Genomic DNA, 19150 nt, shown 5'->3' on the forward strand with positions numbered 1-19150 from the left:
TTAATGTCAGGTGAAAGATTAAGAATCCTCATCAGTGTTTCAGAAGCTTGTGTTCGTGCATTGCCCTGAGTGGTCAGAGCTGTTTTCAGCTTGGCTGGCAGCAGGGAGCAGCTCTGGGCACCTCTGGGCACCTCTGCTCCTGGGCCAGGCTCTGCCCAGCTGCTCCTGAGCTTGGGGATGCAGGCAGAACTGGGAGAAGGCACCGTGGGACACTGGCTGCTCTTGTCAGAGCAAAGCCATTGCACTTGCTCTTGGTTCCAGAGATTATTTACTCACTGAGCACCTCATCTTTAATGCTGCATGATGTGACTCTGGGAGATTCTCTTGTAGAGGCTGCCACTGTGATTTTCAAAAAGCTCTTTGCTTGCTGTCGGTGTCTGGAATTCCAGTTGGATTACAGAACAAAATGCAGCCCAACAGCTGCACTCTGGAGAGTTGGATTCAGCTTGTATCCCATCATTTTATGCAGTGTACAGCCTGTTCTTCTTCCTCCTGCTCCCCCTCCCAGCCCTTGGGTTTTGTGCTGGGTGATGCCTCAAACTGAAGGAGCTGCTCTGTTTAAGAGATCCCATTTCTGCAATTGGGGTCACTGCTGAAATAGCTGGAAAATCTGAAGGACACTGCTCAGCATTCACAGGAAGCAGTTCTGGGCTCTCCTATTGTGCTAGCTCTTTAATTGGAAGAGCTGTGCTGTTCCTCACTGCTGTGCCTGTGCTCTGCTCCAGAGCAGATGAGAGCAGCACCCAGAGGGGCTTTGTGGCTGCAGAAAACACATTAACAGCAGCAGCTTCTTCAACTGAAGTGAATGCAAACTGCAGAAGTGATAGAAAAAGTCTGTGATTGTGGGTCACCTTTTTTGTTGGTACAAGTTCTCAAAATAGCTATTTCAGCCCAGGTTTTGATAGATGGTTTCTGGGTTATTGTTCATTTATAAAATGGGACACCTCAAAGGAGGGAGATTAATGGTTTTGGGAAATTTTAGCAAGGGCTTTACATAGAAACAGTGGTCTCTGTCTCAGAAAGTATATAATTAACAAGTAGACTGAAGCAGTGCTGAATATTTTATATTACATTAAATCCTCTAATATTTTGAAACTCTTCCTCAGTCTTGCAAATATTGTGCTGCAGTTTTAGTAGAATAAACTATAACATGTACCTTCTTTTTCCTGTGTGGAAGGCAGAAATGACAAATCTGTTATAATATGTATCTGAATATAGTATTCAGATCTGAATATGTTATGGGAGGTATTTCACTAAATCCAAACTGTTAGGTATAGATTTCTAATTTAAAGTGTGCAGGTATATATTTATAATTTTATCCCACAGCACTGCCAGGTCTGCCAAAGTTGTTTGGGGAAGTGTAAATGCATATGCATTCCCTGCCAGGCACACAGCCTGTATTTGCACACTGTTGTGGAGCTGGCAAAGCCAGCTTACCAGAGACATCCATCTGTTTTCTACTTAGTGTAAAGGAGTTAATGACCTGAGTAGTTAAGACTGTCCAGACTATCTGTATAATCCTTTCACACAAATAAGATATTGTTGCATTTAATCATTACTTTCTCTCAAATTAAAAAAAAAAAAAAAAAATTAAACAGTAGCTTACAGTGGTTTTATTTCTGTCCTCCACCTGAGTTTTTTTAGTCTAATTGAACTTGACCAAGCAGAAAATCTGTGGCAAGGTCAGAGGTATGAAGCTGAGATTAAGCAGAGCAGTTATTAGCAGGTAGACATGGAGGTCATGGAGATTTAGAAATAGGAATCAGCCCTAATTTACCAGTATTGATTTCCTGTATTTCTGTACCTTGCCCCCAGGGTAGGTTTTTGTGAAGGTAGCTCGAGTTTTGCAGAAACCATCAGGAAAATGAAGGTAGCCCATGAGCCAGGGAATGTGTAGCAGTACACAGATTAGTGCTGTGAGGTTCTGTGTGACCTTGTGGGCTCACCAAAGAGATTTAAGAAGCTTAGGAACAGGTTAAGGTGATGGGCAGAGATGTTGTTTTTCTTCTTCACTGTCTTAGCTTGGAACAGACTGTGTCTTGCTGGGCTCCAGGCTGGTTCAGTCAGAAAGGAGTGGGAAATGCCAAGTGGAAAGATTGCATAAAGCAGTTGTAAGTGTTAGCCTGGCTACTCTCCTGAGACAGCACTTCCTTCTAGATGGGGTGAAACACTGGCACAAAAGCACACTGGTGTATTATAAATTATATATGTTGGAAAAGTTAGGGTAATTTAGTTTTTAAAAATTCTCAGTGGATTCAGTATGTAGGTAGCAGTCAAAGGTAGGGCTGCTTGTGACTTGTGTTTGCTTTATTTATTATCTACAGCCTTGCTTATATTTAATATAAAAGGGATTTTCATTATATTTTTACAAGTTATGATATGTTCAGAAGAGGAGAAAGACAAATATTGCTACATCCTGTATCTTAATTGCTGCTCTTCTTGTTTATCTATTCCTAGTAAACTTATTTAAACAGTACTTATTTAAACAACAAATGTAGTTGGTATTTAATTGATTTGTCTATTCTGAAGTACTACCCTATTTCTGTTTATTGTGATTGCTATATTTAATCTTAGGATGATCTAACACATGCCATGTGCCACATTCATTCATTCCTTCATTCATTCACTGCTTGGTGCTGTGCAGAAGGCACAGGCCAGCCACAGATATGGGCCCCTGGGGGAAATTCTGTGGCCTCAGTGAGAATGCAAAGTGTGTGAAACAGCAGCACAGCTCTGACTCCCTGCTCCAGACTCCTGCAGAGGCTCTGAAGTGCTCTAGAGCCCTCTGGGAGTAACCCACCGAGGGTTTTGTTCTTACTGAACTTCTGTGGGATCCCCTTAGCCCAGTTCAGGATGAGTTCTTAGTTAAAAGTCCCAAAGCAGGAACCCAGCAACAAACACAGAGTGTGCACAGAGTTTTTGTCCTCTTGCTGCCCACGAGACCTCCAGTGCTGCTTCCTCTGGTGTGGCAATAAATCATGCTGAACTCCATTTTCCTCATGGTGGAAAAAGCCCTTTCTTTAAACATAACTCGTTTTTATAGAGTTTTACAGACCAATTGGTCAGCAACTTTCTTGCCAATTACTTTATTGGTTAGTTACAAGTTGTTGCCCTGTATTGATTGCTCACTCAAACCCCTGATGTGAACATGCAGGAAAAGTTGTTTGTGAGAGATAGTTTTTCTTTTTCCATCTAACAGTGTAAAAACAGTTTCTACAGGTGCTGGTTGTTTTTCAGCCAGGAACAGATCATTATGTTAATGAACTGCTCACACCAGGATTGCTTTCAGATGGGAACTTGCAAAGTGCTACCTTGACAAAGCCAGCCACTGATTTTAGGAGAGCAGGCTTGATTTTATGAAGCTTTTCTTTATGATTTTTCTACCTTACTGCAGCACTTTGGAATAATCAGTGCTTGAAACCTGGAAACAAATGATGTGCCTGTTGTTAGAGGGCACCCAGTAATGCCATGGCAGTGGAGCCACAGCTTTGGGGCTGGCTTAGACAGGAAAATATATGATTTCTACACTCCTTAAAGTGTTATCCATTTGAGTTGGGACAACAGTCTCGACCATTGGTCAGTGGGCATGGTGTATTTGCTCCAAGGTTGATGGCCTTGGAGCTCTTTTCCAACCTTAATAATTGTATGATTACAAAAAAGAGTCGGAGATTACTTGAAAAACCTCACTGCTTTCTCTGTGGATGGTAGCTGGCAGTTCAGTTGGACTCTCTGCAAATAAATTCTCTCCACCCTTTAGGTTTGCAGCTGAATTTGTTTTCCTGAATAAATGAATACTGTGGTGTAGTAGAGCTATTTATAGCTAGTGGAAAGGCTCACCTACTGTTCCTTTTCTTCCAAAAGTGAGAGTTTACAAGTAATTAAAAAAAATCTCTTGACCTTTTCTAATAGTTCTCAGTTGTAAAGCATGTGACTTTTGTCTTGATATTTTTTACCCTTTGTTTTTTGGAACACTTGTGATTGTGGAGCTCTTCAGACCTGTGCCTGAGTGATGTGTGGGCTCAGCAATGGCTTTTCTTCTTTATAGATCATCTCATAGAGAAGATTGCTTCTGTTTCTGTTATTTATGACTACAGTGCTTCACTTTGGTCCCATCCATCTGTGTCATATATGCAAGCCATTAGTAGCAGTATTTTTTAGCAGAGATCTCTCACCCAACCATATATGACAGTAATCTTTCCACTCCACATAATTTGGAATAAAGCTGGAAATTTATAGTGGAGCCTTGTAACTCCAAGTGATGACAGTATATATATTTTTATATGTATGTATTATTGATAACAACCAGTTTTTCTCAGTGCTGTGCCTGGACAGAGCAGTGTTAGGTAGAATGAATTGCCCTCCGTTATGTACCATAAATCCCACAAGCTCTGTCGAGCATCTTCAGCTTGTTTGCTCTGAGAATGCACTGAGTGCTCCTTCCCAGGCTCCTCCTTGGTTTTGTGCTGCCCAGTTGGCATTTTCTGCTCTCTGGGAGGGCAGGGAGCAGCCAGGGAGATGCCACGTGCCAGCAGAGAGCGAGCAGCTCATCTGGTTTTGCAGCACAAAGCCTGTTTTGTTCTCTGCATCCCTCCCTGCTCCCCTCCCTGGGCTGCAGGGAACCTTTGGCTCCAGCAAGTCCAGAGCTGGAGAGGATGGAAGCTCACAGCCAGATTCTGTATATATACCACAGATCAAAATCACACTGTCAAAACATGAAAATACCTCAGTAATTTTCTTGTTAATTTTAGCTGTCAGCCTCGAGATGCCACTTTGCTCTCGAGCTACTCTCCATAATTTGTGCCAGCTCCCTTCAGCTCCTGGTAAAGTGTAAAGGAACAAATTTCCTGGCAGCCTCTGCAAAGCAGTGTAATACAACTTTCATTACATGAAGGTGGTGAACATAATGTGACTTCATAACAGCTGCAGTAAGTGATGTGAAGCTCTTTACATCCTCAAAACAAGTAACAAGTGAGAGGTTATTTTTCATCTCTATTCCTAAAAAAAAAAAAAAAAAAAAAACCACGTTATTTTGGGCAGATGACACTCTGTTTGCACTTAGCTGAACTAAGTCAATTTTTACATGAGTTCTCCAGATCTGTGTTGCTCTGTGAAATAAAGAAAACACTAAAAACAAATGCTAAAATACAGTCCAATGGCTGGATTTCAAGTTGTAAATTTGGATGTTAAATTATCTGTACAGAAATGATGGCTGTCAGATGGATTTCAGTTGACACTTGTTCTTTTCCCTTTGGATTTATGATTCCATCAAAGTTGCTTGTTGCACTGTTTATTTCTGTGTGGAGCTCTTTGGTTCTCCTTTGAGTATTCTCAAAAGGTGAGGCAGGTCTGATGCTTTTGGATCACCTGTTAAGGAGCCAGGCTCTTTGGGGATAAGTCACCCATTACAAATGGGAGATGAAAAAGAATCAAGGCTGCCCATGTTGAGTTGCCCACATCAGCTCCTATCAAAGTCTGTTATCAGGCTGAAAAAATTCAGTTTTGAGACTTCAGTAACCAACACTGATAATCAAAGCATTAGCACACAGTTTTGAGGTGTAGCCCAAGTCCAAAAGGACAGATCCTCTGTGGTTTGCTTTCTCTGGCAGCTGAATTCTCCTTTCCATTGCAGTGTGATGAGCATTGTTTCCAGGGAAGTTCACAGCTAAAGTTCACAGGCTGGAGCAAACAGTGGCACTCCTCTTCCCATGGCTTTATCTCCATGCTTAAATCATATTAAAAACAAGGTCAGCATTGTCTCTGGTTGGATGAATTCCTTCACCCTGAGCTCTGAGAGGCTGTCAGCTCAGAGACAGGACGTGGCTGTGGTGTTTCAGAAATTCTGCCCAAAGCAGATGCCCAGATATGCAGTTTTCCTTACAGAAATTGCTGAATAAAGCAGAGTTGGTTGGAATGGCAGGCATTGGTGAAACAGCTCCATTCTACAAATCTCCAGATAATCCCATAATATGCCTCTGATCTTTTGCATTGATTATCACATTGTATTTTGCAACTTTTTCAAAAATAATTCGTTAACTTCTTTATTTTCTAAAGGATATACCAAGATTTAAATTTAAAAAAAAATTTGCATGTGGTTTATTACTGAAAACACAAATCAGTCTATTGTCCTCGAGACTGGGAGATCTGGAACCAAAACTACAATCTGAAAGTAAAATATGACTCAGCTGCAAGTAATATTAATGGTAATTGCCACTTAGTGATCTTTCAGTTGGTAGAAAACAAACCATCAAAATGATAATTGCAGGATTCACTGGGATTTAGGTTGATTAACAAACTAGACAACCAAGTGGGCAGCAGCCACTGAGCCAGAGCTGTGGCCAAAGTGGAGTCAGCAGAGCTAATCTGGAATCAGTGGAGCAAAACCCACTTCATTCCCTTTGCCCAAAGAATGAGCATAAGCCACGGAAATAGAACAGTTGGAAACCATTTCTGCATGGGATACTGCTGAAAAATAGCTGGGAGGGAGAGGAGGGTGCTTAGACTTCTTTAAAGGCATTAATGGGATCAGGGCTGTGTCTGCAGTGACCTGCAGGTGCACCTGGGCACAGCTCTCTTCACTGTTTATTTATGAAATAAATTCAGGGGTGTTTTAAATGGAAAGAGAAGTGTTAAAGCTGCCTGGTGCAATGAGCTCTTTAGAACAATTTAGATAATTTAATATGTTTTCCTGTGAAGTTGAGGAAATTTAATGTTTGCTGCTGTTAAGCAATTTAAGTCTATTTTATTCCTGAGATTTGGGAAATAGTCTGGTTTTATGTGTTGGAAATGCAAAATTTCAAGTGTACAGAGAATGCATTACCTATAAACAAGCTGTGAATTACTTTTAAATCATTTCATTGTAGTCTCCTGACTCACTCTTGGATGGTGTTTATTACAAGGTTTTTTCAATCTCAGGTCTTGATAATCTCTTGTTGAAACGTGGACCAAGTTCAAAATACTTGAACTAAGTTTAATATTATGAAAGAAGCCATAGTGAGGGTGAAAGCTGGAACTCTGACTCTTAAAGTAAGCACCCTCAAGGAAATTGTTCTTTTCCTGTGGCTTGGAGGGACCTGTGTGACAACCTATGGCCTCCATCCAGTGACAGGAACTTTTTTATCTCAGAAAGAAGAAGTTTTTTGAGATCATTCATAAATTTTAAATGGGCTTCACATTGCAATCAGGAGCTCATTTTCTTTCCCCATTATCTGCTGCCATTCTGTGCTATGAGAACACTTTGTTCTCTAGAACAGCCTCACTCACAGAGAGCTCTGCTCCCTCACAAGTAATTAACTGGGAAGATTTGGATTTTTGTAGAGCCCATCCCCAGGCAGGCAGGGGAGCAAATCCCACACCCAAGGATGTGTTTCATTCCAGCTTCACATCCCTCACTTCTGCCTCCTGGATGCACATTGACAGTTCTGTGACAGAGCAGGATTGAGACCCAGGAAATGTGGCTTTGTGGATCTGCTCATCCCACGCTGTATTTGAGCACTGAGGGCTGTCTCCAGCATTAAAGATTTCCATTGTGTAGAGTCTCTTGGTTTTTAAATGGGAATGCTCATCTCCTCTTTAATGACACTCTTTGCTTGCTGTCTTGTGTCTTTATTTTACACGGGACTCTGCTTGCTTTCCTCGACTTACAGGTGAAATATTTAAGTTTTATTTTATATTTGTTACAAAACAAAAAAAAAAAAAAAAAAAAAAAAGGAACACCACCACCAACCACTCTAACTGTTGTTTCCCTTTTTTTTTGCCAGTTTGCTGTTTTGTGGTTCACAAGAGGTGCCATGAGTTCGTTACCTTCTCCTGTCCTGGGGCTGACAAGGGGCCTGACACTGATGTGAGTACATTGACTTTTCAGCCCCTGCTTTACCCAGATTTATTTTGTTACACCCAAGAGAGTGGATTACAAACAGGATCAATGGGTTCTTCACAGCAGATAATTGAGTCCAAGTGGGTTTTAACAGTTGTGAAGTGAACATTTATGGACTGAAAAATCTATTTTTGGTAAGAGCAGTAAGCTTGAGTGTGTGGCCAAGAACAGTCACAACCCTGGGGTGTTCACCCAGCCATGAATCAGCATTTTATTTTCTTTGCTTTATGTTGGATGTGTTTGACATTAACAATTCCCAGAAAGGCTGAAGCTTTCTCTGAGCTTTCTTAGTATCTATCTTATCTCAAAGTGTATCTTTTGAGCTGTCTCTGGTCCTTGTCTCACTGCACACAAAGATCTGTAGCTCCAGTGAAATGACAATTTAATCTTGAGCCAGCTGGCTTACTGGGTTTTATTTTATTTTCATGTTTGAGCTAGTCTGGGAGTCTGGATACTCCCATTCCATCCTCCTCTGTCAGTACTTCTGTAGCATTTTTGGTCCACAAGCAGTTTTTCCTCTCCACACATCTGCCTGCCTGGTGAGACACATGTGCAGGATCTTTGTGTCACCCTGCTGAAATAATAAACTGATCTCGTTTGTTCACATAAAAATAACATTTCTTTGGGTTTTATAAATCCCACTTTACAGTGAAGTAATTTAACATCTGCTTATGGGAACAATACATTCCAAGTGTTCTTTGTCTGAATGGCTTTGTTTTGTTTCTTATCACATATTCATGCTCTAGATTGTAGGCTATTATCTCCTCTGATAAAATGCACCAGAAGAATTTTCCTGCTAGCTTTTAATGAGCTTCTCATGAATTGTTTCAATATGCCAGCCAGGAGGTCAGTGAACAATATATGGGCAGAAGCCACAAGGGGTCTTGGAAAATTTCAGACATTAAAAAGTTCTCTCGTTTTTAAATTTAAATATGGGGAAATGTTGAAGAACTGAGAAGAATTTTTAAAACTTCCATTTTAATACGTTTCACATAATTTATATTTAGGTGCAGAAGAAAAATGCTAAAGTTAGAAGTGTAATTAAGTTAGGAGTGTTCAGTATCTCTTCTTTAGCTGATACAGACCTTACCAATAAAACACTCCTTAGGCAAGAGCAAGAAACCAAAATTTGCTTTTCTGAAAGTTCCTGGTTTCTTTAGGCTTTGCAGTGGGGCACTTGGCTCTGTAAAGGCAGTTTGGGGATTTGGGGGTGGGGTATTTGGAGTGCCTCGAGCTGCAGAGAGGCTGAAGCCCAGGTCAGCCCTGCATGGGTGATGTTCTCAGCCCTGATCTGGCTGGAGATTGTTGATGGCAAAGCACCTGTTGGGCCCAAAGGGGCCAAAATTTCAGCAAAAGTCTGAACAACTAAAGAATATCTGCTGAATTCCTCGTTCTCTGAGTACAGTTCATACCTACAAGCAATGATTTGTAGGTATGACCTATATACCTACAATTCCTAATCAGAAGATGATTTCTGATTTACTTTGGTCAGTCCTAAAACCACAAGGAGAATAACCCAAATCTGGTTTGAGCTTAGAGCTCACTTGTGATGTAGGACATTAATGGAAGTTTTTCTTGATTAAGAGGTCTCTGCTGTGTCCACAAGGATTGATTTGGTTCTTTAAAGTGTTCTTGATTATTTAGTTTTTTATATAAGACGGTTCTTTGGGGTTGTTCAGCTGAAGTTCAGAAATGAGAACACAGGTTTGTGTGTGAGACCATTTCATTTTACTGAGAATCTTTGCCTGGTGACAGACTCTGTGACAGGCTGTTAATGGTCTTTAAGATTGCTGACTGCATTTTGTGATTGGGGCTTTTGGGCTCAATGCTTAAATAAATCAGCCTAATGTCTCGTTCCTGTATTTGGGTTACCAAATGATCATTTTCAATATTTACACAGCAGCAATAGCTCAAAAACACTTTGAAGATTAAAAGCAATCAGCAAATAAATATGTTTTACTAAAACTGTGCTACATTAGTGGGTACTATTACACAAAGAGGATTGTAGAATATTATACTTTAATTTACTGAAATGTTTGACTATAATTTCAACCCTCTTACAATTCAGCAACTGATTCCTCTCCCAGTTGCTACAAGCTTTGTTCTGAAATGTAGTGTGCAGTAAAGCTTATCATAACATTTAGCAGATTTTTAAATATTAAAATATCCTTTTCTAAATTACTTTGTGCAGGTGCACAATTAATTTGTGTACTCAAATGCTCCAGTGTTACCTTTCCATTAATTGTAAGACTAATACTGTCATTAATAAAATTAATTTTCCAGAACAAAAATTATAATAATTATAACCATTGTATAATAATAATTGTTGTGTATCAGAATAATGTTAAATTATGGTGCCCTGTACTTTTAATATAAATGAGGCAGTCCTTGCAAAATAATGCCTTAATAAAGGTGAGTGTAAAAGTGGAAAGATTAAACTGAGTCTCTTCTTGTTTTACTCAGAGTAGCTGAAATGTGAGGTTGAAATGTCTGTTTGTGCCAAAAGGAAAATAATACTTGGGAATAAAGTGCTCATCCATTGCAGTGGTGGTGTCTGGGGAGCAATATCCTGTGTCAGTGAAACAAGAAGTCACACAACCCAAAAATTTGTGCCTTTCCTTATTGCTTGGCAGGGTGTGAGCTCTGGTTTCTTAGCAGAAAGCAGCTCAGGAAGTTGTTTTCCTGCTCTCTAACAGCTCTCAATAGAAATTATTCATCTTCTCTTTGTGGCCCCCTCTTTCTGGTGATGCTGAGTGGAATTTAACAGCTCCTGCTGCTGCTGCCCTCCAGAGTCCCAGGAAGCCTCATCTCCACTTCAGGGGCTTGCTTTGGGAAGATGCTTGAGGTTCTTAAAACTATTGGAAGTCAAGGGTGAAATCCTTCAAACTGTGGTAAATCAGTGTGAAAATGTTGGAGCAGGCTCAGCAGTGGAGTGCTGCTGTAATGAGCTTTGTTAAGGTGTGGTCAGTGCTAAGGGACAATTGGTCAGTTTATTGGAAAATGGAGTTAAATATTTATTTTCTTTGTTAATGGCATTCCATGACCAGAAGGTGTCTTTGTCACATATTAAAATGTTCCTAATTACATGCTGCATGTAACTAAAAACCCCCAAGTATTAATTTAAAATAGAGTTTGACTGTATTTTGTGTTTCAGTAGAAGTTTGAGTGCACAGGAACTCACAGAGCATGGCCTCTGGATCAGCACTATTTCTCTTTCAGATTACAATAATAGAGAATCCAAGGGAGGATTATGAGCAAAATAAATAGAAATTTAAAAAGGAAAATCATTTAGAGTGAGTGACTCAGCAGTGAAAGGATGTGAAACCTGACTGAGCTTGGTGAGTTTTTAGCCTTTAAGCACCTAGGGGAGGATGGATGGGAAGATCCAGATGTGTCCTTACATAAAATCAAACAGCAAATTTTTTTTTACCCTCTCATCATTGCAGGGTAACAGAACCCCAGGGATGTCAGAGGTGACATTCTGCAATTTCTAATTCAATTATCCTCTTGATACTGAAATTCTTTGGGAGCTTTATTATCTTAAGCACATTTGAAAGCTCAGTGGGAATGTGAAGAGCTGTGAGGTTCTGTGGGATGCTGCAGGAGTTGGGTGCTTTCATCAGTGGGTTGGATGTTGGGATATGCAATTCTAGAGAACAATATTTCAGATTTTTTTCTAGGTGTTAAGATATCATTTATCAAAACAACAAAAAATCACTCATGAGAGGAAGAAAAAATAATTAAAAAGCAAAAATCAAAGTAAATGAGTGTGATCATGAAGACAGTGGTTCAGAAGAAAGTGAGGCAGGATTTTCAGTGGATCATAAACTCCCTCTGGCCAGCTGTGCACCCCTGGCACAGAGGCAGAGATATGACAGAAATCATGATTTTTTTTTCAGGGAGATGTTTTATGTTGAATTCTGCAGCTCTTCATTTGGAAATTGGGAAAGAACTGAAGTGTGAAGGTCTTTAAAGCACAATATTGGAGGTTTTTTGTCTCTTAAACTGTGACCAGGTCTCTTAAGGGCAGCTTGTGGCAAGGTACAGATAACTCCAGGATTTTGGTGTGGTGATGGGGAGCTGCTGCAAGGGGCTGCCTGTAGAAGAAATTAAGAATTTTTTTTCTTGGGGCTGCCCTCTCTCCACTGTGCTGTGGATTTTCACTGAGTGCTCTGTGGGGAGGTGGGACAGGAGCCCTGTGAGGCTCCACTGTGATTTTCATTTTATGGTTCCTGTGATTCTAGAGCTGGGAGGAGAAAAACTGACCCTTAAAAATTCATGTGCTGAGGGAGCAGTGGGAAACTCTTAATTCAGGAATGCTGATGTTCAGAGTGGCAGCAGGGGTTGGGTTTGCCCTGAGGCTCAGGAGTGCTGATGTCCACATTTACTGCACTGTTACACTGCTCATTTCATGGCTGGGGCTCTGAGAAAAATGATTTGAAGAATCACCTCTGTACTAAGCCAGAATAAATTAATATAACTGGTCTGCCCTGGAGGGCTTAGGTGTCTTGACCAGATTTCTTTTTCTGTTCAGTTCCAGGAAATGCTGAAATATTTTTCTTTTTTAATTTTTTTTCTGTTTTATTTCCCCCACTGGCATTTAATCACGTTTCTAGATCATATTTACACGTAGGAGGCTGGTTTCAGAGTGGAAAAAGAGAGCTGCTTGACTGGCCCAGAGAATTGAAACAACCAAACCAAAGTCAGGAGAAGAAAAGGCAGTAACTGGAGTCACAGTATTAAGATTTACTACAGAACTAGTTCAAAAGGGATTTTAATCAGAAAGCTTTGCAGTCTTTTTCCAAGGATAATGAAATGCAGCAGCAGGGCTTGTCTAAATTGCTTTTAACTCTGCAGTTGTTTTTTTACAATAGAAAACAACTGTTCTAAATGTTGGACATTTTGAGACTGGAGCAGCAACAAACATAATTTGATAAAATATTATAGAATCATTAAATCACTTAGATTGGAAAGGATCTTGAAGAGCATCAAATCCAACCATATCTCACCAAGGTTTGGGGGAAAGGTTTCATTGCTAATCTGAATTTTGAGCAATAGGCAATCTTGTCCCAGAAATATTTTCTTTTTAATTAAGATGAAAACCTTCTTGCTTTATCACAAAAGATACACAGCTGCAGGGAGACCTGGCAAGAAGCAGTTCACTGCTTGCCAGATAACAAAAATCTCCTCTTTAAAAGAAGCCTGTATGAATTTTTGGAAGTGATTCTTAAACAGCTCTGATGCAATTTTTCATTGCATTCCCTAAACAGAAAATATAAAGCCCCCTCTATTTACAGATTAAGGAAACAACCCAAAGTGTTTGTATGGCTGTGGTTTCTAATTATGATAATTATTGATCACATTGATCTTGTTTGCAATAGACATTATTAGATGCAGGCAGTAGGTAATATTCTTAATAAAAAGCAATTCTTGTCAAAATATGGTGTTCCTTGCTATATTACCACAGCCTTTTCCCCAACAGCATGTCCTGGATAACAGAATAGCATGATCTCAGTCAGTGCAGTGAGTGAGACTGAAGGAGCTGAAAATTTCAATTCTTTCTTATTTATCATAAGTGCTCTAGAACAAATTTTACAGGACAGCAGGATAATTTTTCTTACAAAAATAAGCATTTTCTTGCTTGTGGTTATCCTGAATGTCTGAAGGGTATCCAAAGCAATTTATGGAGAAATAAAGGTTTTCTTCTATGGTTTTGACTCCAAAGCCCTAAAATGTGAAAGTTGCTTGGTTTTCTAATGTTTTATTGGTTTTTTCCATGGTTCTGTGTGACAGTGGCTCATTACAAAGTGTGGTTATGTTGCCAATGAAATTCCAATTTGAGCAGACTCAGTGCAGAGCTAAGATTCTTTTTAATGGGAGACAGAGAAATGTCTGTGCATCCTGAGGGGATTTGTTTGGCTCTTTTTCCTCCAGCACTGGGAGGAGGTTCTGGGCACAGAGGTTCAGGAATTGCCCATCCCTGGCTGTACTGAGAGGTTTGACTGCTCTCCTAAATGCCGCCTTTTGAGGGGCTGCAAGCTGAGAGCAGTTCTTGTGCTGGAATGTGTTTGAATTAATCATCCCCCTAGAAAACATGTGTACCTTCTCTTCCTAAATTAAAGCACAGGCTCCTTTTATTGCAGCTGAAATGGCTTTTAGCTGCACTGAACAATCCTCAGCAAAAGCAGAATTAAATTACAAAGGAAGAGGTTCATGAACTTTTATAGCTACTGGTAATTCCCACATTTCCCTGCAACCCAGTCTCCAGACTGGCTCTCTGTCCATCTGCATGGGAATTTTCCCTGCAGTGTGAAAGGAGCTGTGTGAATCCTCTCCTTGAGCACCCCAGGGGAAGGAAATCCATGGTGGGTGGCTGCCTGCACAGTGTGTGACTCCAAGGAACATTTGCTCACATCCTCCAGTGCAGCCCTTCAGGCTTTCAGTTCATGGAGTTTGTGCCTGAGACACTGGGAGTGCAGTTTAGGTTTTTGTTACAGCCTCTGAGATTTGACAGTTCAAAGCTTTTTATTTCTAAAAATTTATTTTTTATTTTCCCAATGCAGAACAATGCAAGTGCTGAATAGCTGTATCATAAAATTCAGACTTTATATTCTTCTTTCTATCCATTTCCTGTGCAATATATAATATAACATAGGTGATCTGGTAAGAGTTAATCACTGAACAGAGCTCTGCTCAGACAGGAAATTATACATTTCCTCAGTTAGGAAATGTATATAAATGATGAGCCTAAAAATATCCCTGATTTTCACAAGTTAGCACTGCAGAACAATTAGGCAGTGGGACTATAAAAGAACTCAGAGCTAAGTTATTCCCAGTAGTAAAGAGAAATCTTGTGGATGAGGTGCAGTTGTGGTGGCAGCAACTCCTGAATGCTGATTTTCACCATCCAAACTCTGTCTAACTCCCCAAATTAAAGTTGGCATGATTCCAGCAGCACTTATTTTCCTGTTGTTAAGAATATATTGAGTTTTGTGCAATTTGGGTTGAGATTCATTATTTCCTAGTCAGCTTTTGTTTCCTCTTGGCAAAAGTCTCTTGTGTCCATCTTTAAACTCTGTGTAAATGTGCTGATATTTGGGTTTAGGGGGGAAGAATGCCTAAGAATTACTAATAACCTGTTTTCTTACATGAGATACCACGTGTAAAATGCACCACAGACATTTCTATCAGGTTCCACCCCCAAAACTGTGTGGGTTTTGAAATAAAAGAGTGATTATGGCACACTGAACTCAGGAGCTAGAAGAGACACAGACCACTGAGAGAGCCTTGCAGAATGCTGGCAATTTTTAGCACTGTCTGTTTGTTGAGGTGGCAGTTCTTGCACCAAAATTAGATTCAATCTTAATTTGGAATAAAAGAAGTGGGCTAATTTTGAAAAGCACTGCAGATCCCATATGCTCAGGGAGATTTTAGTGTGTCACCAGAGTGTCCCCAGCTTTGGGGATGGCTGGGGCTCTGTCCTTGGGATGCTGCAGAAGTTTGCTGAGGTGAAGTGGTGTGGCCTCAGCTCCTTGGTGTAAATCCCAGCTCCAGGGAAGCTCCTCTGGGGGTGGGGAGAAAAGAACAACTTGGACTCTTAGGGAGGAGCAAAGCTCTGTCATGGAGGTGCTGTGACCCTGGGCCAGAGATGGGAGAGAGGGGAAAAGCAGGGAGGGGAGGTGGGGACATCCTGGCTGGGAAGGAGCAGCTGCCACCCTCTTCCACTGCAGCTCCATGGATCCATCACTGCTGGGAGAGCATCAAGGAAGCTCTGCATGAGCAGGAACAGTTTGGTTTCCTTCTTGGCCATTGCTCTTGTGCTCTCTCATTTTCACTGGCCATTCTTGGGGTCATACTCTGAAGAGATCCAAATAGCTCACAGATTTTTTTTCAGCCTTTGGGAAAGATAGGATTTGTCTTGAAGTAATCAGTGACCTCAGAGAACATGTATTAAGTGTTATCTTAATATTCTGTCATTTTAAATTGATGTGTTTTTTCTAGCAGCCCAATGAAACTTGATGCAAACAGATTTGAAGGCAGTGGTGCATTACCTGTGCTGAAAAACCAAATCCTGATGCTTCTGCTGAAGCTAAGACGATGCCAGTCATGATTCCCTTCATAATTTGATTTTTGCTGTTCCCTTGCAAATAAATTAACTGTGGCATGGCCTGTGTAATTAATGAACCCCAGTCCTTAAAGTACCAGTGATCAGTGCTGAGCTCATAAACTAAAGGCAGAAGCATATCATAAATTCTGCTAATGAGAACTTAATTGATGGAGAAGTCAGAGATTGATTTATTCCTTTTCCTTCCTGTCCCCATGAGAACAGTACCTGCTGAACTGAGGATGAAAGAAATGTCTCAGTGTTGGGAACACCATTGTAATCTGTATCAAAGCACCTTCAGGTCTGTTTCTATGGCAACAGGAGCATCAGACCAGCAGAGAACGGACCAGAAAGGAGATAAAAGCCTTTACAAAAATAGCTGTAAGAAGTGTCTGCATAGCTTTGGCTACTTTTCTTTCTTTTTTTAGGAAAGAAAAAAAAAAAAAGCCCAAAACTTGGAGTTTTTTAAAAGCTGCTTATTATTTAGGTTAGAACCTATTAGCAGTGAAGTACTGGTAGAATGTAGTAAATTACTAACTTCAGGGACATTAATTAAAGAGTTTAGCTTTAAGACTTTCTTTCAGATAAACTTAATAGAAACAGTATAATTTTAAAAAGCAATTTCTATGTAACTCCTCCTGAAAAGGCATTTTCTGAATCTTAAGGTCTTCATTCCATTTTAGAAAAGTTATAATAAGATGAGAAATTATCCATCTTTGGTCTGCAAATAGCCTTTTCTCCTTTCCACCTAATTGCTTTATTATCATTAAATTGAGCACTTGGTGTCTAATTACAATGCTGGGAATTGTAAATCACAGACTGGAGTCCATGGGGTCAATATTCTTCATTTTGTATTGCCAGAGATTGGGTAAAAATACATGAAAAGGAATAAAAAGCTTTTTCCTCCATTTTTCAGATGGACTTTGGTCATTCCAGTGGGAAAAGTGGCCTGGAAAATCACAGGCAGGTGCAGTTTGAGTCTGATTTCTTGGAATGAAAAGCAAATGATGATTGATAGGTTCCTTTTAGGGTGTATGTACAAGCAGAGATGTCTAAAAATTCTGATTTACCCTGTCCAAAAATAGGATAAAAAGCAACCTGACTGCAGAGATGAGGTTTGAGGGAGCTGGGAAGAGACTGGCATGAGAAACTATAGAAAACCTATGTTAAATAGGCCATGCATAAATAATGGGATGTTTGTGAGAAGGTTCCTTGTTTCTTGGTCCCAGGTTTTATTCTAGAATAACTTTTTCCCCTAGAATCATTTGAAATCTGGGATTATCCCAAATTTTTGTTTCCTTCCTGCAAAAATTATTTGTGTTTAATTCAAGATCATTTGAGTCCTCCAATCTTACCATGCACCAGGAAGAAGACCTGGGCATTCCTTCTAATAAATAGCTTTGTGAAACTCTTTTTTAGTCAAAATCCACTTTTATTTTCCAAGGTCTATATTAGTGCCTACAGACTGACCTAGTTATGAGTAGAGATATTGGATTGTTAAATCTGAGGCCTGAAGTCCCATTTCTTAATGCATATTAATGGCATTCCCTTTTTTAAACTATATTAAAACTATATTATTTTTACTTCCCTTAAGAAAGAAAAATAAGAATTTAAATAACCAAAGGCTTTGATTTTTGTGATTATTCTCAAATTTTTAGAGGGTTTTTTTTTGTCATGTTGCTCTTGTTCTACCAAAATTCAGTTGTCAGTTTTGAAATTTAGTGAAATCAATACTCTGTTTTAATATCAAATAGCATAGGAGTCAAAATACTTTGGTATTTAGACTTTGGGAGAAGCAGAACAAAAATAGATAGAAGGATAGTAAAAAAACCCCCAAATCCTCTAGAAATAAAGCAGTCCTGTAACTTTTAGGAGAAATGGATAAATCCCTCAGAGTTCTGTTTAACATCTGCTCCTTGTCTGTCTGTGTGCCAAGAGCATGATTGGACCATTCAGGAAAATAAAAAGAACTCTGCAATCAACAGACTTTGTTCAATATTCCTGCACAAAGGGGACTCTCCATAAATAATGTGAAAGACTTTGGTCAAACACAAATGGGTTTATATTTGTCATGTTTTATTTAGAAACCTGCCCACACAGAGGTAAAATTAAGAGAAATAGAAATACACTTTAAAAATAAAAAAATAAAAATTGCTGGAAGCGCATTTTAGAGAAGGGTAGAAAATGTTCTATTCTCCCATTGCAGACTAATCCTCTGCCCTTCTGTGAGAAGGTGCAGCTGTTTACTGATCTTCCAAGCTCAAATCAAATCAGAGTGGTTCCCAGAGCTTGGTGGTTGGCAGCAGCAGAGCCCTGGGGTCAAACGAGGAGACAGCACCAGCTCAGACCCCAACTCCTCCAGGCTCCTCACCAGGAGCTGTGTCTAAATCAATCCCTTCAGTGACTTAACAGTCCAGAAATGGCTCCTCTAATAAAACTTCGTTTTCAAGTAGCTCTAAAATAAAGGAGGAAGAAAGCAGCGTTTTATTTTCTCTCACTTCAGCCGTCCTTGTGCTGCATTTCATTTTCCTGTCGCTCTGCTCCTGTCCCAGCCCCTCCCTCAGGTTCTTTGCTGTTTGTTTTGCCAATACTCTCAGGATACACTCCAAGAATTTGGGTTATTACTCACTGCAATAAAAGACCAATGCATTTTAATCAATACAGCCTTCCAAAATTAAACACTTCCTGAAGTTGGGGTTCAGAAGGATCACATTAAAAATCAAATTCCTCCTTCAAAAGTAGCAGATTTTGCCTTCTGAGAACGTCATGCACGGAGGTGTCTGGAATATGAGATTTATTTTTTGTAATTAAGGTCTTTTGTCAAAATGTGCCCTGCTCTGAAGGGGATGTGGAATTCCTCATCCATGCAGATGCAGGCACGTGCACACAGATCTCGTTCATTTTCCATGCTCATTAGTGTTTGTGTTCCCCAGCAGAGCCAACAGGAGCTGCAAGGAGGCACTTGGTGCTTTTGAAAATTAGGTTAATAAATCAACACCTGATGTGGGAGTTTGTGAGGGTGTTCTGTGCTGTTGAAAATACAAGATATTTACTGTTTGCACTGGATTTTTGTTATGCAGTTGTGGGTCTGCTTGTGCAGAAATGTCATACAGCTAAAAGTATTTATGGCATATATTTATTTTAAAAACATTGCAGTTCCACAAACACCTGGG

General features: G+C 39.9%; 1 protein-coding gene across 3 annotated transcripts in view; it reads left to right on the top strand.

Annotated features, from left to right (window-relative positions):
• PRKCA (protein kinase C alpha) overlaps nucleotides 1–19150 on the top strand; it is a 145378-nt gene that overhangs the window by 51043 nt on the left and 75185 nt on the right. For all 3 annotated transcript variants that reach the window (XM_018918914.3, XM_050981327.1, XM_009094319.3), the window contains exon 3: nucleotides 7758–7840. In XM_018918914.3, the coding sequence (XP_018774459.1) occupies nucleotides 7758–7840 (83 nt within the window). The remainder of the gene's footprint in view (nucleotides 1–7757; nucleotides 7841–19150) is intronic.

This window comes from Serinus canaria, chromosome 18 (genome assembly GCF_022539315.1).
Source record: "Serinus canaria isolate serCan28SL12 chromosome 18, serCan2020, whole genome shotgun sequence".
Classification (NCBI taxonomy): Eukaryota; Metazoa; Chordata; class Aves; order Passeriformes; family Fringillidae; genus Serinus; species Serinus canaria.